Raw genomic sequence first — 20,139 nt, forward strand, 5'->3', positions numbered from 1 at the left:
TCAAAAATTACAATAAAGATGTTTTGTGTCAGGTTTATCATCAATGATGTGCATTCAAATCACAATGACATTGAAAAGCTACAGCAGATTCTTTCTCCACACAAAAGCTATATCGTTTGACTTACAGGCTATGGAACAGGTCGTTTTCGTGGGCGAAATACAGTTATTTTGATAGGAATTCACAAGATTTTCATAACGGGTTCATGTTTGTCACATGAATTCGCCGACAATGCATTGACCATCAGAAAGCTGCTTGAAAGTGACTTGTGTGTGAGGTAAGCTTCATGCAGACCCTTACAAAAAATAAGTAATGTATACTTCAAGTTCATTTTATAAAGTTCAAGTATATTTTACGTATAGGCTACTTCATGCAGTAAGTATACTAATATTGATTGACTAAAAGCATACTTAAGTGTACTGTTTCATTAGTACTTGGAATTGGCCCACTTTTTAGTGTATAAAAGTATACTTTTACATATAGGCCTACTTTAACTGTAACAGTAAATTTGAGTAGCCTACTAGTACAAATAGTTTACAAATAAATGTTTTGTTTACGCTGTAACAACTACAAGTGAACTTATAGGTATAATGTTAGTCATATACTTGTATAACACATTTTTAATTTATGAAAGTGCACTTTGAAGTGTCCTCTCAGTAAACTACTAGTTTATTAGTTGTATACTACAAGTGTGGGCTACTTGTAAGTTTTCTTTAAGTGAAGATAACATTATACTTGTAGTTTACTATTTATATATTATATGCACTTTAAGTATACTACTATGTTCCTAAATCCTATTTAGGTGTTTAATGTTTGAAGAATTTTACATTTTCATGAGCAATCTTCTTCTATCACTTGTTTCAGCTTCTTCTTCTCCTGTGTTTTGATCCAGAGATTCTGTGCTCTTTCAGAAGATGTGTAATAGCGCCCACTACTGTATAACAGTGAAAACACGGATAGCCGGAAAATTCAGTCAATGGCGGGGAAAGAAAGTAGATTTGAAGAAAATTCGTATGTACACAACCAGTGGACTAGCAAAAAATCAGATACTCAGAATTAAAAACATATCTGTTTTCTTTATAAATAAATATTTTCAAAAAAATGTTAGTTAATAAGACAGTATGTAAAACTTTGTGAAAAAAGTATTTAGTCAGCTACTCAATAAAAAGAATAAACACAACTAAGCCAAGTATACTTAGAATACCTAATTATACTTTTAAGTATATCTCGATCAAAAGATTGAGTACAAGTATTAGACTTTTCTGTCAGTATAAGTCAAGTTTACTAAAGGGTAAACTATTGACAATAGACAACAGAGCTTTTTGCCTGTAAAACTTCACAGTAAAGTCATTTAGAATAACACAAAAAAATGATTGCATCATTTTCATCTTAGATTGAAATATTCCTTTAAGGTTTCCTCATCTTTGAAAGTCTACTGTTTTATTCCTTTCCAATGTCATTCTCTCTCCATCATTGTGAAACCATCATTGACCTACATACACCCCGGCATCAAAACTGCATGTAGAGGAGTGTATCACACACACACACACACACACACACACACACACACACACACACACACACACACACACACACACACACACACACACACACACACACACACACACACACACACACACACACACACACACACACACACACACACTCCAGCCCACAGTTTATTACTCTTTTAGCTCATGAGACTTAATTAAGTTTAATTTAAGTATCAACTTTGACTCCTAAAATCCTTCAGGAGGGAAAAATGGGCACAAATGAGTCCATAGTTGTCATAATATAAGAGTAAAAGAAGCTGCTCAGATCATTTGATCTTGGAGAAAATCATTAAAAATGCATAATGTAATCAAATGTGGAAATATTTGACTTATTCGCTGAGTTTGAATCATTATTAAGACCTCTAGATTATTGTTTTTTTGTTTGTTTTTTTCCTCAGGATAAACATCTGAGAAGCAGGAAAATCTCCATTTGTTCTCCATTTAATCTCTAATGCACTCTAAGAAAGTCTCATTTCTGATTTTTCTCTCCTATAGGAGATTGAAGCATGCTGCAGATCAACAGGGGGAAAAAATGAATCCCCTCCTCCGTTTTCATCTAGAAACAAATCACATACTCGTCTTTCCCAGCTCCTCCCTTCCGCTCGTTCTGTGTAACGAAGATGCAATCGCTCTCAGTCTTCAATCTATACTTGCTGGAGACCTCCCAATTAGTTTCTTTAATGACTATTGAGCACCAACATGGAGTAAATTACAGCAAGACGTTTCTAGCCTGTGACCGAAGGCAATCCCAGCCTCATGTCCAACACAAATGAACAATCGTAAAGGTGTGTAGAGTTCAGAGCCACACAGAACAACAGTCTTCACTGGTGTATTTCATATCAAAGACTCTCCATAGCAATGAAATTCACACGAAAGTTACTTTATTCAAAGAAAATGAAACAAACTTTAAAAAGACATAGCAAATTTGCCGTGGTGTGATTCTAAAGCAGAGCTTATTGATGTGATAAAGTGGCTAATTAGCAGTGGTTCAATGTGAAACATTACAAATCAGTTCCTATAAAGAAGAGCAATCATGGGTTTTTGTTCATGTTCTGAAGACATCCTGCATTCATTAAATAATCTTTTAAACTGAAGTTACTTTTTGGAAGATAGACAATTAGTGCATATATTGATTTGCAGACAATCGACTCTGATTATGTTTGTGATTTGTCCACAGATAATCACAGACATCCTCATTTGATGTTTGCTTGTGCTTCACCAGTAAAAATGAACTACTGTATAGAACTATTTATTGGTTCAACATTAACAAAACATTAACTTTAGGAAAAATGGGAAACTCACATTTTTGCTCCTAAAATCACTTCCAGACTAGGTCTAAAATGAACACTTACCAAACACCAAGTGCAAGTAAAAACTGGCTCTGGCGAGCAAATAAACGAGTTACTGGACAGATGGAAATTTACCATCAGCAGTAAAGTAGCAAGCCAAGCATTTTTCTTTGTAATTGCCGTAACCACAGAGCGCCATGTGCTGACACATGTGTGGCGCCAAAACAGAAATAAGGAAGAATTAGGATGAGTCTGGATATTTTTGTGACTGTGGGAGACATGATGACCTGTGCTGTTTGTTGCACATATGCAAGCTAAATAATAATAATAATAAAAAAAATTCCTTTGTCTGAAATAGGGTTAGTAGTTGGTGCCAATACCAGTAAAATTTTGCAGTTCTCAGTCCCAGTACAGAGCAAAAACAGTTGAATTATAGGAATACGCCGACTTTTTGGGACTTTAGCTTATTCACCGTGTCCCCCAGAGTTAGATAAGTCCACACGTACCCTTTTCATCTCCGTGCGTGCCATAACTCTGTCTGACACACCCACCGCTAGCCTAGCTTAGCACAAAGACTGGAGGTAAATGGCTCCAGCTAGCATACTGCTCCCAATAAGTGACAAAATAACGCCTACATTTTCCTATTTACATGTTGTGATTTGTTGTGATTTGTAACAAAGTCACGAGACAGCCATCTTCTAATCATATACATATGGGAACTATATTCTCAGAAGGCGAAGCACTGCTACTTCTGCGGAGTGATTTACTCCTACTCTGAGCGAACTCTCTGCTCCTCACCACGGGGCTTCTCAGGTGCTGCGAGCAAATCACTCCACCCAAGTAGCAGTGCTTCGCCTTCTGACAATATAGTTCCCAGTATTTATATGGTTAGAAGATGGCTGTGTCTCATGTGACCTTGTTATTTGTACACGCTGTGACTATACAAATCACAACATGTAAATAGGAAAATGTTGGCGTTAATTTTGTCACTTATTGGGAGCAGTATGCTAGCTGGAGCCATTTACCTCCAGTCTTTGTGCTAAGCTAGGCTAGCGGTGGGTGCGTCAGACAGAGTTACGGCACGCACGGAGATGAAAAGGGTATGTGTGGACTTATCTAACTCTGGGGGATATGGTGAATAAGCTAAAGTCCCAAAAAGTCGGCTTGTTCCTTTGTCTCGTCCGTTGTTATCAATGTCAATCATTGTAGTTTCTGATTCGATTGCACATTTAAATACGGTTGTCAATCCAGAAACTTTGCGGTGTAGCAGCATGAAAAACTAAACTTGTGTTCAGAATGTGAATGGTTAAACAGAAAGCAAGAGAAGAGCCCTCCCTTTATTATCAGTAAGGCTGGCTATCTCTAGAGAGAAAGTTCACTTAATTCTGTATTCTCACGAAAACTTATGTTACAATAAAAAAGCTGTCTGAATTATACAATGAATCTCTTATTTACACCATGTTTATGCTTTATTGGTAAAAATTTAAAGGAGTCAAACCAAACTAAAGGTAAGTGGTGTTAAGCGGATTCTGACACACTGACTAGCACCTCTGATAGGCCATTGAGTTCACGCGCTCAACAGATATGATTGTGATTGGCTTCAATGCTCAACACTGTAAATAGAAACGTTTGAGCACAGAGAGCACTCAAGCAAACATGAACGAGAGTGTTTGAAAGCAGCGTCTGTCAGCTGGTACTGAATATACTCGGTGCTACTGGCACTGCAGAAATGCTGGTACCTTCAACCGTTCTTGTACCGACTGGTACCGGTAGTATTGGTACTGTGGTAAAGGTAAAGTGTAATAAAAAAGGTAATAAATAGATTATAACTACTGCATAAATACAATGTAGTACCATAAAAGCCCCTAAAAATACAAAATATTAATATTCATCACTGAAATTAATATTAATACATTTTAAAACATCTGTCATTTTTGAGGAGCACCAAATGGTTAGAAGTCTCCTCTGCTCACCAAGGCTGCATTTATTAGATACAAATACAATATACTTACAATTTAAAAGTATTGTTTTCTATTTGAATTTATTTTACAATGTAATTAAAATAATGTAATTTATTCCTGTGATGAAAGCTGAATTTTCAGCATTACTCCAGTCTTCAGTGTCACATGATCCTTCAGAAATCACTCTAATATGATGATTTGATGCTCAAGAAACATTTATTTTATTAATATCACATATTGTTATGGAAACTGACTTTTTTGATGATGATGAATAGAAAGTTCAAATGAGTAGCATTTATTTGAAACAAAAATCTTGTGTAACATTAGAAATGTCCATTTAATGCATCTTTGCATTAATAAATAATGTAAAGTACTGTAGGTTTTATTTTTGGTTTCCATTTGGGGTGTAAGAAAGGAAGAAAGGAAGGAAAGACAAATGGCAGAGAAAGGAAATTGAAAAAGAAAGTGAATATAAGGGGGAGGAAACTCTGGTGGAAAGAGGAACGGTGAAAAATGGGGAGGAAAAATTGGGAGTAACATGGAGACGAGAACAGCTAAAAATAGATTAAGAAAAAAGGGAAGAGAGTCTGGTAAGTAGGACAAGATTGACAATTGAAAATGAGAGAGATAAAGAAGATTCAGAATTCCAGAAGGATAATTCTAGATCCCCCATCTCATCCTGAACTCATTCGATTTCTTTCGCATATTCATACCTGATGCAATAGGCCTATATTGTTGTGAAACAAAGGCGTACCATTTCCAAGGGAAGTTTTGGTTTGCATTCGTCTAGTTTGACAGCAAGAGTTGAAGGTACCGGTGGGCAAAAATAGTCTTGGAACATTCTAGAATATGCATGAGGACCACACAACATCAGGACGTGGGTGTCGACATACAGCTGCCAGTGACTGGCCCTTTTCCCGTCCTTAAATAACGTATCTTACAGACTGTGTGCGTGCGTGTGTGTGTGTCTGAGTTTTCCCAGCGCTGTCAGGGTTCACATTACAGGGATCCTGACAAGGTGAACGGCCTCATTAAGATCTCGTCAGATGTGTTAAACTGACGAGATACAGATACAGCCTCTTCTAATCACCAAGGTCAAGTACACTATGCTCAGACTGTGTAATGTCTGCTGGTGATTGACTGCTCTGGAGTGATGAGCACTCTGAAGCACATAAGCTCCTGCCCACCGGACCCATCTGTGACTGACAGCTCCAGCGGTATACGCTGTAATATTGATCATCCGATAAATCATAAATACAACTGGATTCTGGTGAAAATGTGGATGGTGTTCGTCATGGAGAACTTGCAGCTGCGATGCTAGAGTGTTGTGGATGATTTCTACGGCATTTCTGTTGTTAGGTGGTTGGATTTACAAAAATCTTCTAAAGAAAAACATTAAGTTCGTTCTTAAAGTCACAGTGAAATCAAAATTGACAATTATTATTTTTTATGAAATATTGCAGTGTTTATTATTCATTATTTATCCATGCACATCATCATTATTATTTTTAAATTCATGTGCCTTGTAATCTTTAATCAAAATAGCTAGCTTTCATCTCTTCTCTGAAGATGTGTTTACTGGCGTGAGGGCGGGGCAACCTGTCAATCACATGAGATCCACCAATAGCAAACCACAACCATTCAATCAATTCCCCATGGACAAAATGAAGTCACGCCCGACATTTATTCTCGTTTGAGAAGCCGTTTCGCTCGGATATACATCACTATACCGAAGAAAGATTATTGCAACGTCCATTTCAATCCGACATTAGGATAAAGTACTAGTTTGTAGTGCAGAAGTTCTCAAATATTTTTTTTTTCTTACAAATAAAATGACAGGCTTTACACATTTGGGGATATAAGACAAGTTGGATTGCATTAAGGCACACTACAGATCATGCAAAAGCATCCAAATTCATCCCCATTTTGCCAAAACATAAAATAGTCCCAAATTGCCGTGAATCTGGCCCTGATTCTGCTCTTCAACAGCGATGCCATAGAAAAATACAGAGCTATCTCAAAAACACTTCAGTTAGTTCAAACACTAAATTCCCGATTCTAGCTTATGCTTCTCTAAGCAATGTCTGACACTTTGAGCACTTCTTGTGCTTGTTTGACTCTTCACGATGAATCGCTTGCTGCATTCCTCATTTGTAAGTCGATTTGGATAAAAGCGTCTGCTAAAGGAATAAATGTGAATGTAAATTATAAAGATGGCTGTGCGCTTGTTTCTCTGGCACTTAAGGTCTATGAAGAGTCTTCTAAGAGTGTAGTAATAGAAAGTAATATAAAAAAAACACTCTCCTCAAGGTATAATTCACATCTGTAGCAGAGATGGCGCACCTAAGTCTAATACTTCGAGTTAGGGGTTTGTTCAAATCACTGACCGTAAGTATGAGCGATAGAAACCGTGATTCTTGCCTTGGAAGCCGGGAGGAGCCTGTGTGAAACGATTAAAATGATCAACGCTCCCTGACAGGCTGTGAATCAGTAAAGCTCAGCACAAATCTTTTCTAAGTTCAAAGCAAACCAACTTTTAGTTGAATTATTATCTACACCTCCGTGTTTCACTGGTTTTGACAAGAATTTCAGCACTCGTAAAGGTAATGTAAATGTCAGAGAGCTGCCTGTCTGGCGGAGGACTCTTAATCACACTGTAAGGCTGAGAATTACACAATAATGGATTAAACAACTAAATCACAGACCATCTCCACGCCTGTCTTTCCTGCTGCATGATGGGTGTCAAAATATATGGACATTTTTGCCATCTGTGATGGCCAGCGCTGGAAAAAGTACTTTAAAACTGTGGTTTGCCAAGTTAAATATACTGCTCATTATTTAAAGCAGTTCAAGCAACATAAAAGCAGCACTATACTGCAATACTAACACAATACAGTACAATTCTAATAAAAAAGCTACAATAGAAGCAACTAACAAAAATTGGAGCTATTTATGATCTTTTGATGATATAACTTGTAATTTAATCAGAGCAGAATCAAAAACAATGAGGCTTTTTAAATGAATCTTGATTAAGCATTAAACTTGACTGATACATTTACACTAAATAGAAAAAAGCAGTATATAACTGAATTGAAAACAGAGATGAACAGCAGCGTTAATTAAATATTTTGCCATGAAAAGACACAAAGACAATCAGTGATACATTTCTTTTTGAACTGGTTCATTTACATATCGTCTAAACAAATCTAAACACCAGTGATTTCAACCCGTGTTTTTAACACTGTCTTTGGTTCACTGCAGTTTTAAGGAGAAAATACTCAGCAGTGGTCCTGACTTATGAATTTGCACATGGTTTGTCTTAAAGCATATTAATAACACCACATAGATATATAAACAACATTAAAAGCTTGATTTTCACCACAGGGGGACTTTAATAAATATATTACTGATCAATAATTGGTAATAATTATTAAAGCTGTATTCTACAAATGACAGGAGACATTTCATTATTTAAGAAATATAATATTAATAATAGCCTACAAAGTAATAATTAGCTTAATTGATTAATAATTATTAATAACTATTTAAGCTGTGCTACAAATGCCATAGAGATGACATTTTAGAAGGCATTTAATTATTCTAGAAAACACTAATCATTTAAATTAATAATTAGATTACATAATTATTATAATTAATAATAATTATTAAATGTTATTAAAAGCAGTGTTTGTCACACTACACTGTTACCTGTAGGAAAAACGTATATAGCTGTTACTAGAAGAGCTGTTATGAAAACAGCTGATCTGCAGTCATGCTGAAAAATGTAAAGTGAGTAGCATTCAGCTAGCGACTCGCTAACACCAGTGACGCCACAACAGGCCAGTCTGGGCTGAGCTCTCATGCTAGTATCTGAGCACACTTCTGGATGTCATCAGGCCTGTGTTTTATTTGTCATACAGACGCTGCCCTGTGTGTGGGAGTGTTTGTTCACTTGTGTGTGAATGTTTGTATATTGATCTCTGTATTGATCTGTTTATTGTGAGTGATAAGCTCTGGTGGGTGTGGGTGAGAGAGAGAGAGAGAGAGAGAGAGAGAGAGAGAGAGAGAGAGAGAGAGAGAGAGAGAGAGAGAGAGAGAGAGAGAGTGTGTGTGTGTGTGTGTGTGTGTGTGTGTGTGTGTGTGTGTGTGTGTGTGTGTGTGAGATTAGTTTTAATAGGCAGGACTGATCCTCTCGAAAAGGTCAGGACTCAAAGCCCAGTGCACACTTGATGCAATTATTCACTTTTTTTCCATTCTCTTCCATGAGTGAGAAAACATTTTTCCTCTTACACTTCTCTTCCTCGTTCTGTCCAGCTCTTCCGAAACAGATTTTTCCCCCCGTCGCTGCTCGTTTAACATGCAGATGTTAACACTAACTAGGTCACCTCATCTCATGATGTCTGTCAAACCATAATTAGAGATATTTTTAAATCTGAGGAAGTAAATTAAGCCCCTGACAGACACCACTGAATCCGTAATGGATCTCCATGGGGAAAACGCTTCCCACATGCACAAAAAAACATTTGATCTCTAGCACTGATGTAACCAGATATTCAGGATTGAGGGACCAAATGTAATCATTTAAAGGGATAGTTCACCCAAAAATGAACTGTCTGTCATCATTATTTACTCACCCTCATGTCAATCCATTATAAAGCAAAATAAAAAAATAAAAGTCAAAGGGGTGGTTTTGAACCCCATTGGCATTAACCTGAAACAAAAAGAAAATTCTTTCTGACCCCAAACTCGTAATGTAATGTAAACATTTAAAAAATAAACATGTAAATTATAGACTGTGGTATCAGATTATATTTCAGGCATGTTACTCAGACAATAGCATGAGTGGAGATTTGACTGTGGCCACACATTTCTGCACAGAAGCTCATAATAAACAAGATGCACACTGACTGCCATGACAACAGTTTATGGTGGCTGAACTTGTGAACTACGACGCAGAGAAATCCTATACAAATCCTGACAAATTAGCCAAGCCTGAGAAAGCCTGCCTATGTAAACAGAAAGCATCACATAAACTTACTAGTTTTGGAGCAGATTTTCCCTCTATCTCTCTCTTTTTGCCTCAGGCTGCAGTAAATGGCTCTTCAGACCTCTTTGAGAAGAAGCGGATTGACACAGTTTGTGGGTGGATGTCTGTCTGTCTGTCTTTGTGACCAATTCAGGATGGCATCAAAACACTCAAGTTACATAATGCCTGGCAGTTACTGTCCAAGCAAATCACAGTGAGTCTGAATAAGAATGAGAGAGAGGAGCAAAAAGCATAGAAACAATATGTGAAATAGAGCATGCACACACACACAAGTGCATGTATGCGCACACACATACACACATTGTAACTTAAAGGGGTCATGACATGGATTTTTTATTTTTTTTTGTATTTTAATACATTCCTTGAGGTTAATTTATAATGTTTATATATTTTTTTCTCTGTCTGAAATGATCTGTTTTTAAGGGGTGGCTTGTCAGTAAACGGCCAGTGTTATGATTGGCTAACGTCGTTGCATAGGAAACGGTATCAACGCCCTCTCGTTATTACATGCGAGTTATAAACATTATCCATATAAAACCGTCATTTACAGACAAAACATTATGAAATAATTAACTTAAGGTTTGTGATGCAGCTGCTGTCAGATCCAATACAGCTTCATCTTTGCAAACTCTCCATTACACTGCCTCATTTACAAAATAAAATGCTCTGAACAAACATATAATCTTCTGATGTGATCCGGGACGCCATTAAAATAAAGCATCCACTTGTGTCTGACGCTGGGATCCTTCTAAAGTCAGTCCAGAAACACAAACCAGCTGTTTAAACTGGACACGTCAAAGCAAATTTCTTTCGCTCTTCCATTTGTCCTGATGTTGACAGACTTAAGGCCCGGGACGATTATTGCGTGTGTTTTTTTCGCCAACGTTTAACGCCTCGTGACTAAACAAAGGGCACCAATGTGAGTATGCACACCGACGAGCAAAACGGCAGGCGTAAAAGCATACTTTTTAAGAAAAGCCTCGGGTTAGTTATTTTGGTTTGACGAGCACCGTTAAAACTGGCCGACCAATGAGATTGGCGCTTTTGTTCAGGTGCCTGGAGCTGCTAAAGTTACAGTACTTGGTGGCGCTCAAGCACAAAACGGTCTTGCCGAGCACACATTGATAGAAGAAGACGATGAAGAGGAAGTAAGCAGACGAAAAAGAAGATGCAACGAGGCAAGATGAATGTAGAGCTGCTGGTCTCTGGTGTCTGAACACAAAGAACTTTATGACAAACGCCACAGCGATAACAAAAATCTGTTAGCAAAAAGAGTGCGAATGGTTTTGGCAAGCACGTAAATACTGTTTTTTTTCTTCTGTGTGACAAGCGAGTGTCAGAAGCGTAAAGTTGTGCAGCGCCACCTTGTGTACCGGGTATTTTTGTTTTTCAATAAGCGCCATCTACTGTCAGGGAGTGAATTTGCATGTTCACTCGGCGCATCGCCAGTGAAAATCGTTTGGGTATGAACACAAAGACGCGTCAAAAAACGTCTCGAAAAAACGCTGGCAATAAGCGCACGTGATAATCGTCCTGGTGCACCAGGCTTTAAGCGTGTGAATTATGTGTGTGATTATAATGGGCTTTATTTGCTTTTCGACGCTCACATCCACTAAAGGCAAGTCTCGTTAAGCGTTAAGACGTTAAGCGACTGAACGCCAGTGGGCGGGGCCTATGGTGTGAGGATGTATAGATTCGTAAAGTGTCTTTCTCTGGAGCCAGTCATATGTAAATGTATTTGCCCGTGTGACGTCACAAATCCCACAATATCCAAACAAGCCATTTTTGGAGCTTAAATAAATAAATGCTTTGTTTATAATGAGGAAGAAGTTTTAAACGATGAAACTTCAATGGTAAAGAACTCTTATATGTCAAAAGATCAAGGCAAATTTGATTTCTCATGTCATGGCCTATTTAATGACAGCATTCACTAACACACATGGAGGCATAGATGTGAGAGAAAACAGCACGTATTTGTGCACGGGAGAAGTAAAATTCAGCCACCTTTATTTCACTCCAATAAAGAATCCTATATGCAGTTTCTCAGCTTGATCAATGCTCCAAACACACCGTGCAAAAACACACACGCATAAGATATTTTACGAGCGCTAATGTTCATAAAACAGCCGGCTGAGATGAAACCAATTAGGTTGTGTTCCCCCGAGAAACATTCCCAGCGAGGAGATCGCCTCATACACACAGAGAGCCGTATAAATATAAAAACAGTGAGACAAGCTCTGTTCCCTGTGTCTAGTTTTCTGCCAGGACAAAATAAACTGCAGAGACGCAGGAGGATCTGAGATGTTCTGTACACAGTGCTCGTATTGACATTTCTACAGGGAAAAACTGGTTTTAGTAAATCTTTCAAAGCCACAGAGAGAGATCATTACAGTTTTTCTGCATCACGGCAAGACATCAGAGGTCAGAAAAAGAGTGAAAGAATGAAAGCATCCTGGTTAACACTCCAATTTAGTAGCCCGAAGTCATGCTTCCCAACCTTATAACTGCTCTAAATGTTAGATTGCATGAATAAAACAAGGACGCTTTAACGAATAAGGTGAAATGTCTAACCAAACCCATGATAACCAAAGTGACATGAGGTTGCAATGCAGATGAATTTCAGCTGGTCTTACAAGCAGAATTTGAATCTCTTTGCACCTCCATATGTGAAACTGTTTACACCTTCAGACTAAATAATTGATAATTCATGTGAAAGGTCTATGAATTACACTGGATATGGTACCAGAGTTACTAATGCAATATAAAGACAGTCTGGGACGTCTGGAAGGTCAACGGGTTATTAATCAGTCCACAAGGAAACTAAATCTTTTTTAAAAGACACCAGAGTGAAATTATAAAGTATTTCTGTTGAAGAACCAATCATTGTATTGATGTTTTCAGCATAACATCTTTAAAATGCACTTTGTAGCAACTAGAGCAGAGCCACTGGACCAGAATTTATGCAGATTGTCAGACATCGTGCTCATTATACATTGTGTCATCATAATGAGCCATGTTAAAAATAATATGATTTCAATGTGCACCACATGGAGATCTAAAATGGACGTTATTTTTCATGCGACATGTTCTCAACATCCTCACCCTAAACTGAAGTATACATTCATCACTGGGTATCAATGACATGTTAATTTTCTCATTGCACAACCAATATCAATAGATGATCCAGTGAGCAAGCAGGTGTGTTGCTCAGCAACAGAACCTCAAATAAATGCATTAATTAAATGAATTAATTTGCTGCCAAATGTCTGAATGGTGACGTCACTCAACGTTTTGGCATTAAGTCATCTAACCGGCCCAGGCAAACAAAGTGGATAGCCAGGCTTGTCTAATTGAGCACATTGTGTGAACCTGAAATCAACAGTTTTCACTGCGATGATAATATAAGAGAAGTTCCTTTTCACAGAGAGGCGATAATATTGTAAAATGCAGCGACAGAAATCATCCACTGAAGATTAATGGAAAAATGTATCTGTTTGCACAATTTTCATATTCAAAATTTATAAATTTACATTTTCTCATGCAATAAATAGATCAATACAGATTTTACGCTCTGCAAATCTTTTTGTTGGTCACAAAGACATGAACAGATTTAGTCAGAGTCATGAGAAAAGCACCTGCTGTTATTGTAAGCAGCAACAAGCATTGAAACAACTGAATCATTAATGCTTATACTGAAATCATAAAACGCAGCCTTCTCATAATTACATTGAAAACTGTGCTCCTGATATGAATCATATTAATATTTAATCATATTTTTAAACACCTCAATATATTATCTACACTGTTGCTAGTCTGAATGTCTTATACAGGCTGAACACATTACTCGTGGTTTCTGCCGTGGAAAAAAAATGCATATAAATTTGCTGTAATGGCTTCCACACACCAATCAATAATGCATAGGACTGGCTATTGATAATATAAATCTTCCAGGCTTAACTGACCACAACTTACTCCTGCATGTCTCCCCACACCTAGAGTGGCCCCAAAATATATTGGACACTTAAAATGTCTGAATGTTATTGCAAAGATGATAAAACATCAATTCAAGTGGCATCTTGACAAATGTTGCAGCATCTTTTCTCAGAAATGACTTTAATTTTCTTCATTTTTGCTCAATGACTTGTAACTTTAATGTTTAGTGGAACGGTATAGCTGATGTTTTATCATTTAAAAACGTTTAAATGTTTCTTATATATATTTAGGTCTCTTCAGCTTACCCAGGCTGCATTTATTTGACAAAAAAATACAGTAAAAAACATTAATATTGTTAAATATTATTACATTTTAACTAATTATTTAACTAATTTTCAAATCTAATTTATTCCTGTGATGAAAAGCTGAATTTTCAGCATCATTACTCCAGTCTTCAGTGTCACATGATCCTTCAGAAATCATTATAATATGCTGATTTGCTGCTCATAAAACATTTATTATTATTATCATCAATGTTGAAAACAGCTGTGCTGCTAAATATTTTTGTAGAAACTACAATACTTTTCCCAGGATTCTTCGATGAATAGAAACCTAAGGAATCCTTGCTAAATATTAAGAAAAAAAAAAGAAAAAAAAAAAGAAATCTTATCCCCATAAACACATCAAAACCACAAAGAACATCTTAGCAAACGCATAGCAACGCCCTGGCAACGACCAGAGTTTCTTCAGAAAACATACACATCTAATTTCGACAGAAATACTTTGTATCCTTCAATTTAAACACCATTTTCAGAAAAAAAAAACATTTCTCACAAGTGTAGTCAGACTGTTTTGACGCCACGCAAGGTTCTACCAATTAACTCAGTCTAGCTCTTCCTCCTCTCCCGCATCCCCGTTGAATTTCCCACGCGCGCAGCATGTCACATCCGGTTTCAGCACCTCGGACAGCTCGCGCTCGCACTCCCCAATCTTTCTGCCTCACACATCGCGATACACACAAAGTTTTGGGCTAACCAGACCACCCTGCGTGACGCTAAACCTCCAGAGCCGCTAATCTAACGGGGACAGGAGTCGACGGTCGGGGAGGCAGAAAGACACACGGGAGAAAACGGGAGGCGTGAGACGACGCTCCGCGCGCGAGATGCCCAGAGACGGCTGCGCGAGACCGAGTTCTGTTTCTCTGTCATTCTGTTGCTGAGAAGAGAGCGAAAGAAAGAGAAGCGAGTGACCGGGGACAGAGGAGCGAGGAGAGAGCATCATCGAGCGGGTGGACCGGATCTGCATGCGAGAGCGAGTCCGAGCGAGCGGAGGCGCGAGATGCAGCGCGTGAACAAGCTCTTGAGTCTCATCGTGCTGGTGCTGATGGGTACGGAACTCACGCAAGTAGGTCTATCGCCATCTTTACCTCCCACACACACACACACACATCGAACACAGATCAGACTGCGGTGAATTAGCCAGATTACTGTAAAAAAGAGATTAATAGACGGGATTACAAGCGGAGAGATATGGAGAGTCCACGGTTATACTCATTAGCTCACAGCAAACACGAGAAACAATCTGCACGCGTGCAAGTTGCAAGAAAAGCGCACGATTTACATATGTATGCCTCAAGAAAGCCCAATTAAAGGAAACATTCATTATAACATATTAGGATTCATGCTACTGTATATTTAATCATCAGTTACTGTTGAGATTGACTTTGTATTCTTTGTTTTGGGTCTACACATGTGTAAAAATAACAATAATGAAAGCTTTTAATGTGTTCTTCTAATTGAATCAAACCCCATCCAGCAGATCTTACCAAAAAACTAGTCATACACTTTTCAGAAATGTGACCAAAATGATATCCAATACAATCATGTTGCTTCTGTTTGTTGTCAGATCGATCATGGAAAATAGACATTGCAGAAAAACACTAAATAAATATAGCAAAAATGTATCTCTAGAGAGATCTTATGTTGCATTTACTTGCATGTGTTTTTTTTATTTTTTATAACTGGTGTCTCTTGAGACCCTAAAGGATGTTTTTAGTGTATCACAAGTTCAAACACTAGTACAATTCATTAAGTATCAACCTGATATAAGGATGTTTTTGAGCTATTAAAGGCCTTGAGAGACCATCTAAGTAATATTAATCCAAATATTTTGTGGAGTTGTAATTGCACATTGCTATTGTCAGCACCACACCAATTACATGAAAGAGTGTAGGAATGATTTGAAAAAGTCTTGGTTATATGATTATCAAAAAGAGGGGGAATGAATATATACATTTTTCAAATTGGGTCATAATTGTTTCTATATACCTTAGGATAGATGTGATATTTCATTTTACATGAATGAAAAGATGTTATAGTATATGTACAGAGTTTAATGGGTTAAATTGTACCTCTTCCTTGATTTTAATTGTTCAGTCAATGCAACGCTGAAATAAACCACACAACATGGCTTGTGAAAATTAAACGTGTCAAATCTACTAAGTCCCTCATTTTCATTTACGTCAAATTAAAAATGGCATCTCCCCTTGTGTACACTCCTGTTAAAATGGACTCTAATATGGCAAAGTGTTACAAAAAGAAACAGGAGCTTTGCACTAGAGAATTCGAGAGCATTTGGCCGGTCTTACTAACATTCCCCAGTGCGCAGTGTTCTTGGCTTCTACATATGCAAACAGTGCTCTTCACGCTTCAGTTATTACTTTAACCAGCGTCTCACTGTAGCATGTATTTTCATATTGATCAGAAAGGATGAGCATGTGAACCGTACAGCCTGTGTAAATGTTGCATTAGGCTCGCAGCGGGGCAGCATGCTTACTCGGCATGTGCGCGCAAGTAAATCTCAAACTGACTCTGCCAAACCCATCAATTACTGCCACGAGGCTCGGTCATCTTCTCATCTCAGAGATTTACGGCCCATTGAATCTGCGACAATTTGGCATTTTGCTCAGCTTTACCCGGGTTAGAGAAGAAGACCTCGTGCAAGAACATATACAGTACACATGCACATGGTAGCCCATATCCAAACATCTTTCCCATAGCTACAGATAGAAAAGTAGTGTTTCTTCACAGTAGAACAGCATTCTGGGATTCAATTTGGCTCTGCTGTCAGTGTTAAATTAAATACATGAAGTACCTTAGGAGCACAGGTGTGAGCAAATGCATGCCAGAACATGCATAAATGTGATCTAGTTTTAAACTTTCAGGAAATCGTCATGGTTTGATAATTGTGTTGTGGAATGGAAATTGAACTGGCTTTCAGAGTTGAGAGTAGTCACGCGGTCCATTTGAGTTCTTTGTCTGTTCTGTTCCGGCCTCCAGGCGTGTTAATGGACATAACCCCAACACTCTTAAAAATAAAGGTTCCAATTAGAACGAAAAAAGGAGTCTAATGTACAAAGGAGAATCTATGTGAGCTTTTTATCCTCTATCTCTTTAGAAAACCATCAGTGTAGTGATGCTTTAATGGACCACGCATCAATATGCTATATAATGTGACTTCAAGATCTTTTTTGATCTTAAAGAACCATAATAAGAACTCAAGAGCCCTGTAGAGAGAAAAGTTGATAAGAAGAACAGTTGAAGAACCTGTTGAAGAACACACCTGAACACCTACAAACACATGCACCGTTCATAAAACACGACTTACTGAACACCACCCGAATAACTTCTCCTTAAATGTAAATACCCCTCAGAGAATGCTTAAACGGTAACAGCTGCAGAACCTAAACACCGCTCAGCAATTCCCCCACAGTACACGTAATAAACACCACCCACCATCATGAAACACCTCCAAAATGCCTCCCCTTATTGCCCACAAAGCATCTCCTTAATGGAAAACCCACTCTCTGAACATCTACTAAACTGAACACCACCAATAAAAAAAGATCATTACACCACCCACAGAACAGCTGGTATACTACAGATTTCCTAAACACCACCATCAGTTCACCCACTTCACTAGTTCTAAAACTGTAACAGTTTGACAGAATGAGGTCTAAAGTGATCTCATTTTAAAAGACAGTAACATAATTTAGGTCAGAAAGCAAGTTGGAACATCATAATTCCCACTGTCAAAGTTATGCGCCAACCATCGATTAGATTCAAATTGATCCAACCAGCAGTTTTTCTAGAGGGCTTAATATATCTAAAATCTACATATAAAAGCATTGAGTAGGTAATATTATCCAAGCTGACCCCCTCATCGTGTGATCATGTAAAGCAACACTGAGTGGAGGACGTTGAGTTTGTTTGACAGGAATTGCAGGAAGAAGCTCAAGTCCTAGGAGACATAAGAATAAATTTAGAAGACTTAGACCTAATAAACTGGTAGCTCTTTATTTATGTGTTAGATATGTCCCGCACAAAATGTTCTGTTTTAAATAGAAATACGTCAACACAGGAAAGCAAACTTGTCATGGTGATTTCACAGAGTCTCTAGTAGGGTTGTCGCGATAACCGCAATATTGTAGTACCGCGCTACTGACAAGCCAATCGCGGAGGAACGCAAGTAACCGCGATATTCGCGTGTTTTCTTTTTTCACAAGGCCATGCCCTTCTTGTTTTGAACTTTGTGCATGTGTATTGAATGTCAAATAAGTTAATAATGATAACAAGACTGTTTATCATGGTGATTTGTACAGAGGCTTCATGGATTTGCACTTAAGCCTAAACAGACAGTGAATAAGATCGACTGAGCGCGTGCGATTACCTGCGTCTGTCTTCGAGGCCAAGTCATATATTCGTGAAAAGGTTGCCGTGTCCAAGGAAAAAGAAATGTTTGACAGAATGAGGTCTAAAATGAACTCATTTTAAAAGTCAGTACCATAATTTAGGTCAGAATGCAAGTTGGAATATTCCCAATATTAAATACATTATTGGAATATTTTTTCTTGCTTTAACCACTTAGCTCATAACTCTGGCACGGCACGTGTTCCTCGGGTTTCAGTGGGCCTGATGCTTCTGCTCCCAGTGCTGCTTATGCTGTCTTTTCAATTTGTGTTAATGTCCTAATCGTATTTCAGTATGTAGCCCAAGTCCAAATGTAGAATCCATTCAAACTTCCATTAACAAGAGAGAGATTGAGAGTGAGAGAGAGAGAGAGAGAGAAATAGATAATGTATCCACATCCTAAATGCTCAGTTCCCCCAGCTATAGAATGGATGAGATTTGTTCTTGAATACCACGGTACAGATACGCGTCTTCTATGGTCTTATCACCTTCATGGAGATAAAGGTCATCACCGTGGTCTCACAAAAGAGAATAATCTAGCCTGTGGATAAGGAGAATTATCATATTAGTAATGGTTCTGCCATTAATCGATTGTGTCTGGTTTTGAGTATGAAAGGGAGATAAAAAGAAAGCGTGTGTGCGTTTGAAAAGGAAACACAAGCTGTTGTTTATATGATGGCATTTTACTGTACCACCCCTGACACTCTTTGTTTCTCTCGAACAATCCAATCACACACACACGCACCCACACGCACACACACACACACACTTTTCTTGAATTCTCCAATCAATCACTAGACAGATCTATCATCAGCATGCACTCAGTCTTTACACTTGTGTCGTCCATCATATAATCTGTAGCATCTGAACTGTGAAAGGGCAAGTGTGTGTGTGTTCATTGTTTTAGAAAAAGAGATGCATAAGGGTCGATGCACACAGAACATGTTATTTCCACTCCACTGCTCTACTTTTCCATTGTTTTTCTCTGTAAACATAGGGGCCAGGATATTATAGTCTTGTAGACACTTGGGTAGGCTGTTTTAACCTAGGCCACTTAGAAACCACCTCGCAGTCGCAACCAACTAGAATACTGTAGTGAGTCTTCAGTAACAACATAGCAATACATCAGCAAACAGCCAAAACAACCAAAAAGCAGTACAATTACAACCATTCAAAACACACTAACAATCACTAAGTACTCTTTAGCAGCATAGCAACAACCCTGGCGGCCACCCAAAACACCAAAGCAATCAAATACCACGCCATACACTAACATCCATTCAGAACACCCTGGGGCAGGGGTGTCAAACTCAGTTCCTGGAGGGCCACAACCCTGCAGAGTTGAGCTTCAACCCTAATTAAACACACCTGATCCAGCTAATCAAGGTCTTCAGGATTACTAGAAACTTCCAGGCAGGTGTTTTTGGAGCTGGTTGGAGCTAAACTCTGCAGGACAGTGGCCCTCCAGGAACTGAGTTTGACACCCCTGCCCTGGGGTATTATATATTATTTGTAGGAATCTGGAATATTGAAATCACTTTTGAATGCACGCTCTCTTTTTACTTTAATTTTCGAATTCGTGATCACGTGTACTCTGTGTCTAGGGAGCA

At 38.2% G+C, this 20,139-nt stretch overlaps 1 protein-coding gene across 2 annotated transcripts in view; it reads left to right on the forward strand.

The window, feature by feature from the left end:
* Window positions 1-14,683: 14,683 nt before the first annotated feature.
* olfm1b (olfactomedin 1b) overlaps window positions 14,684-20,139 on the forward strand; it is a 34,068-nt gene continuing 28,612 nt past the window's right edge. The window contains exon 1 of one of the 2 annotated variants that reach the window (XM_079846773.1): window positions 14,684-15,185. In XM_079846773.1, the coding sequence (XP_079702899.1) occupies window positions 15,120-15,185 (66 nt within the window). In that variant the 5' untranslated portion in view covers window positions 14,684-15,119. The remainder of the gene's footprint in view (window positions 15,186-20,139) is intronic. The other variant, XM_079846774.1, reaches the window with a different exon arrangement.

The sequence above is a fragment of the Squalius cephalus genome, assembly GCF_949319135.1.
Source record: "Squalius cephalus genome assembly, chromosome: 17".
NCBI classification, from domain to species: domain Eukaryota; kingdom Metazoa; phylum Chordata; class Actinopteri; order Cypriniformes; family Leuciscidae; genus Squalius; species Squalius cephalus.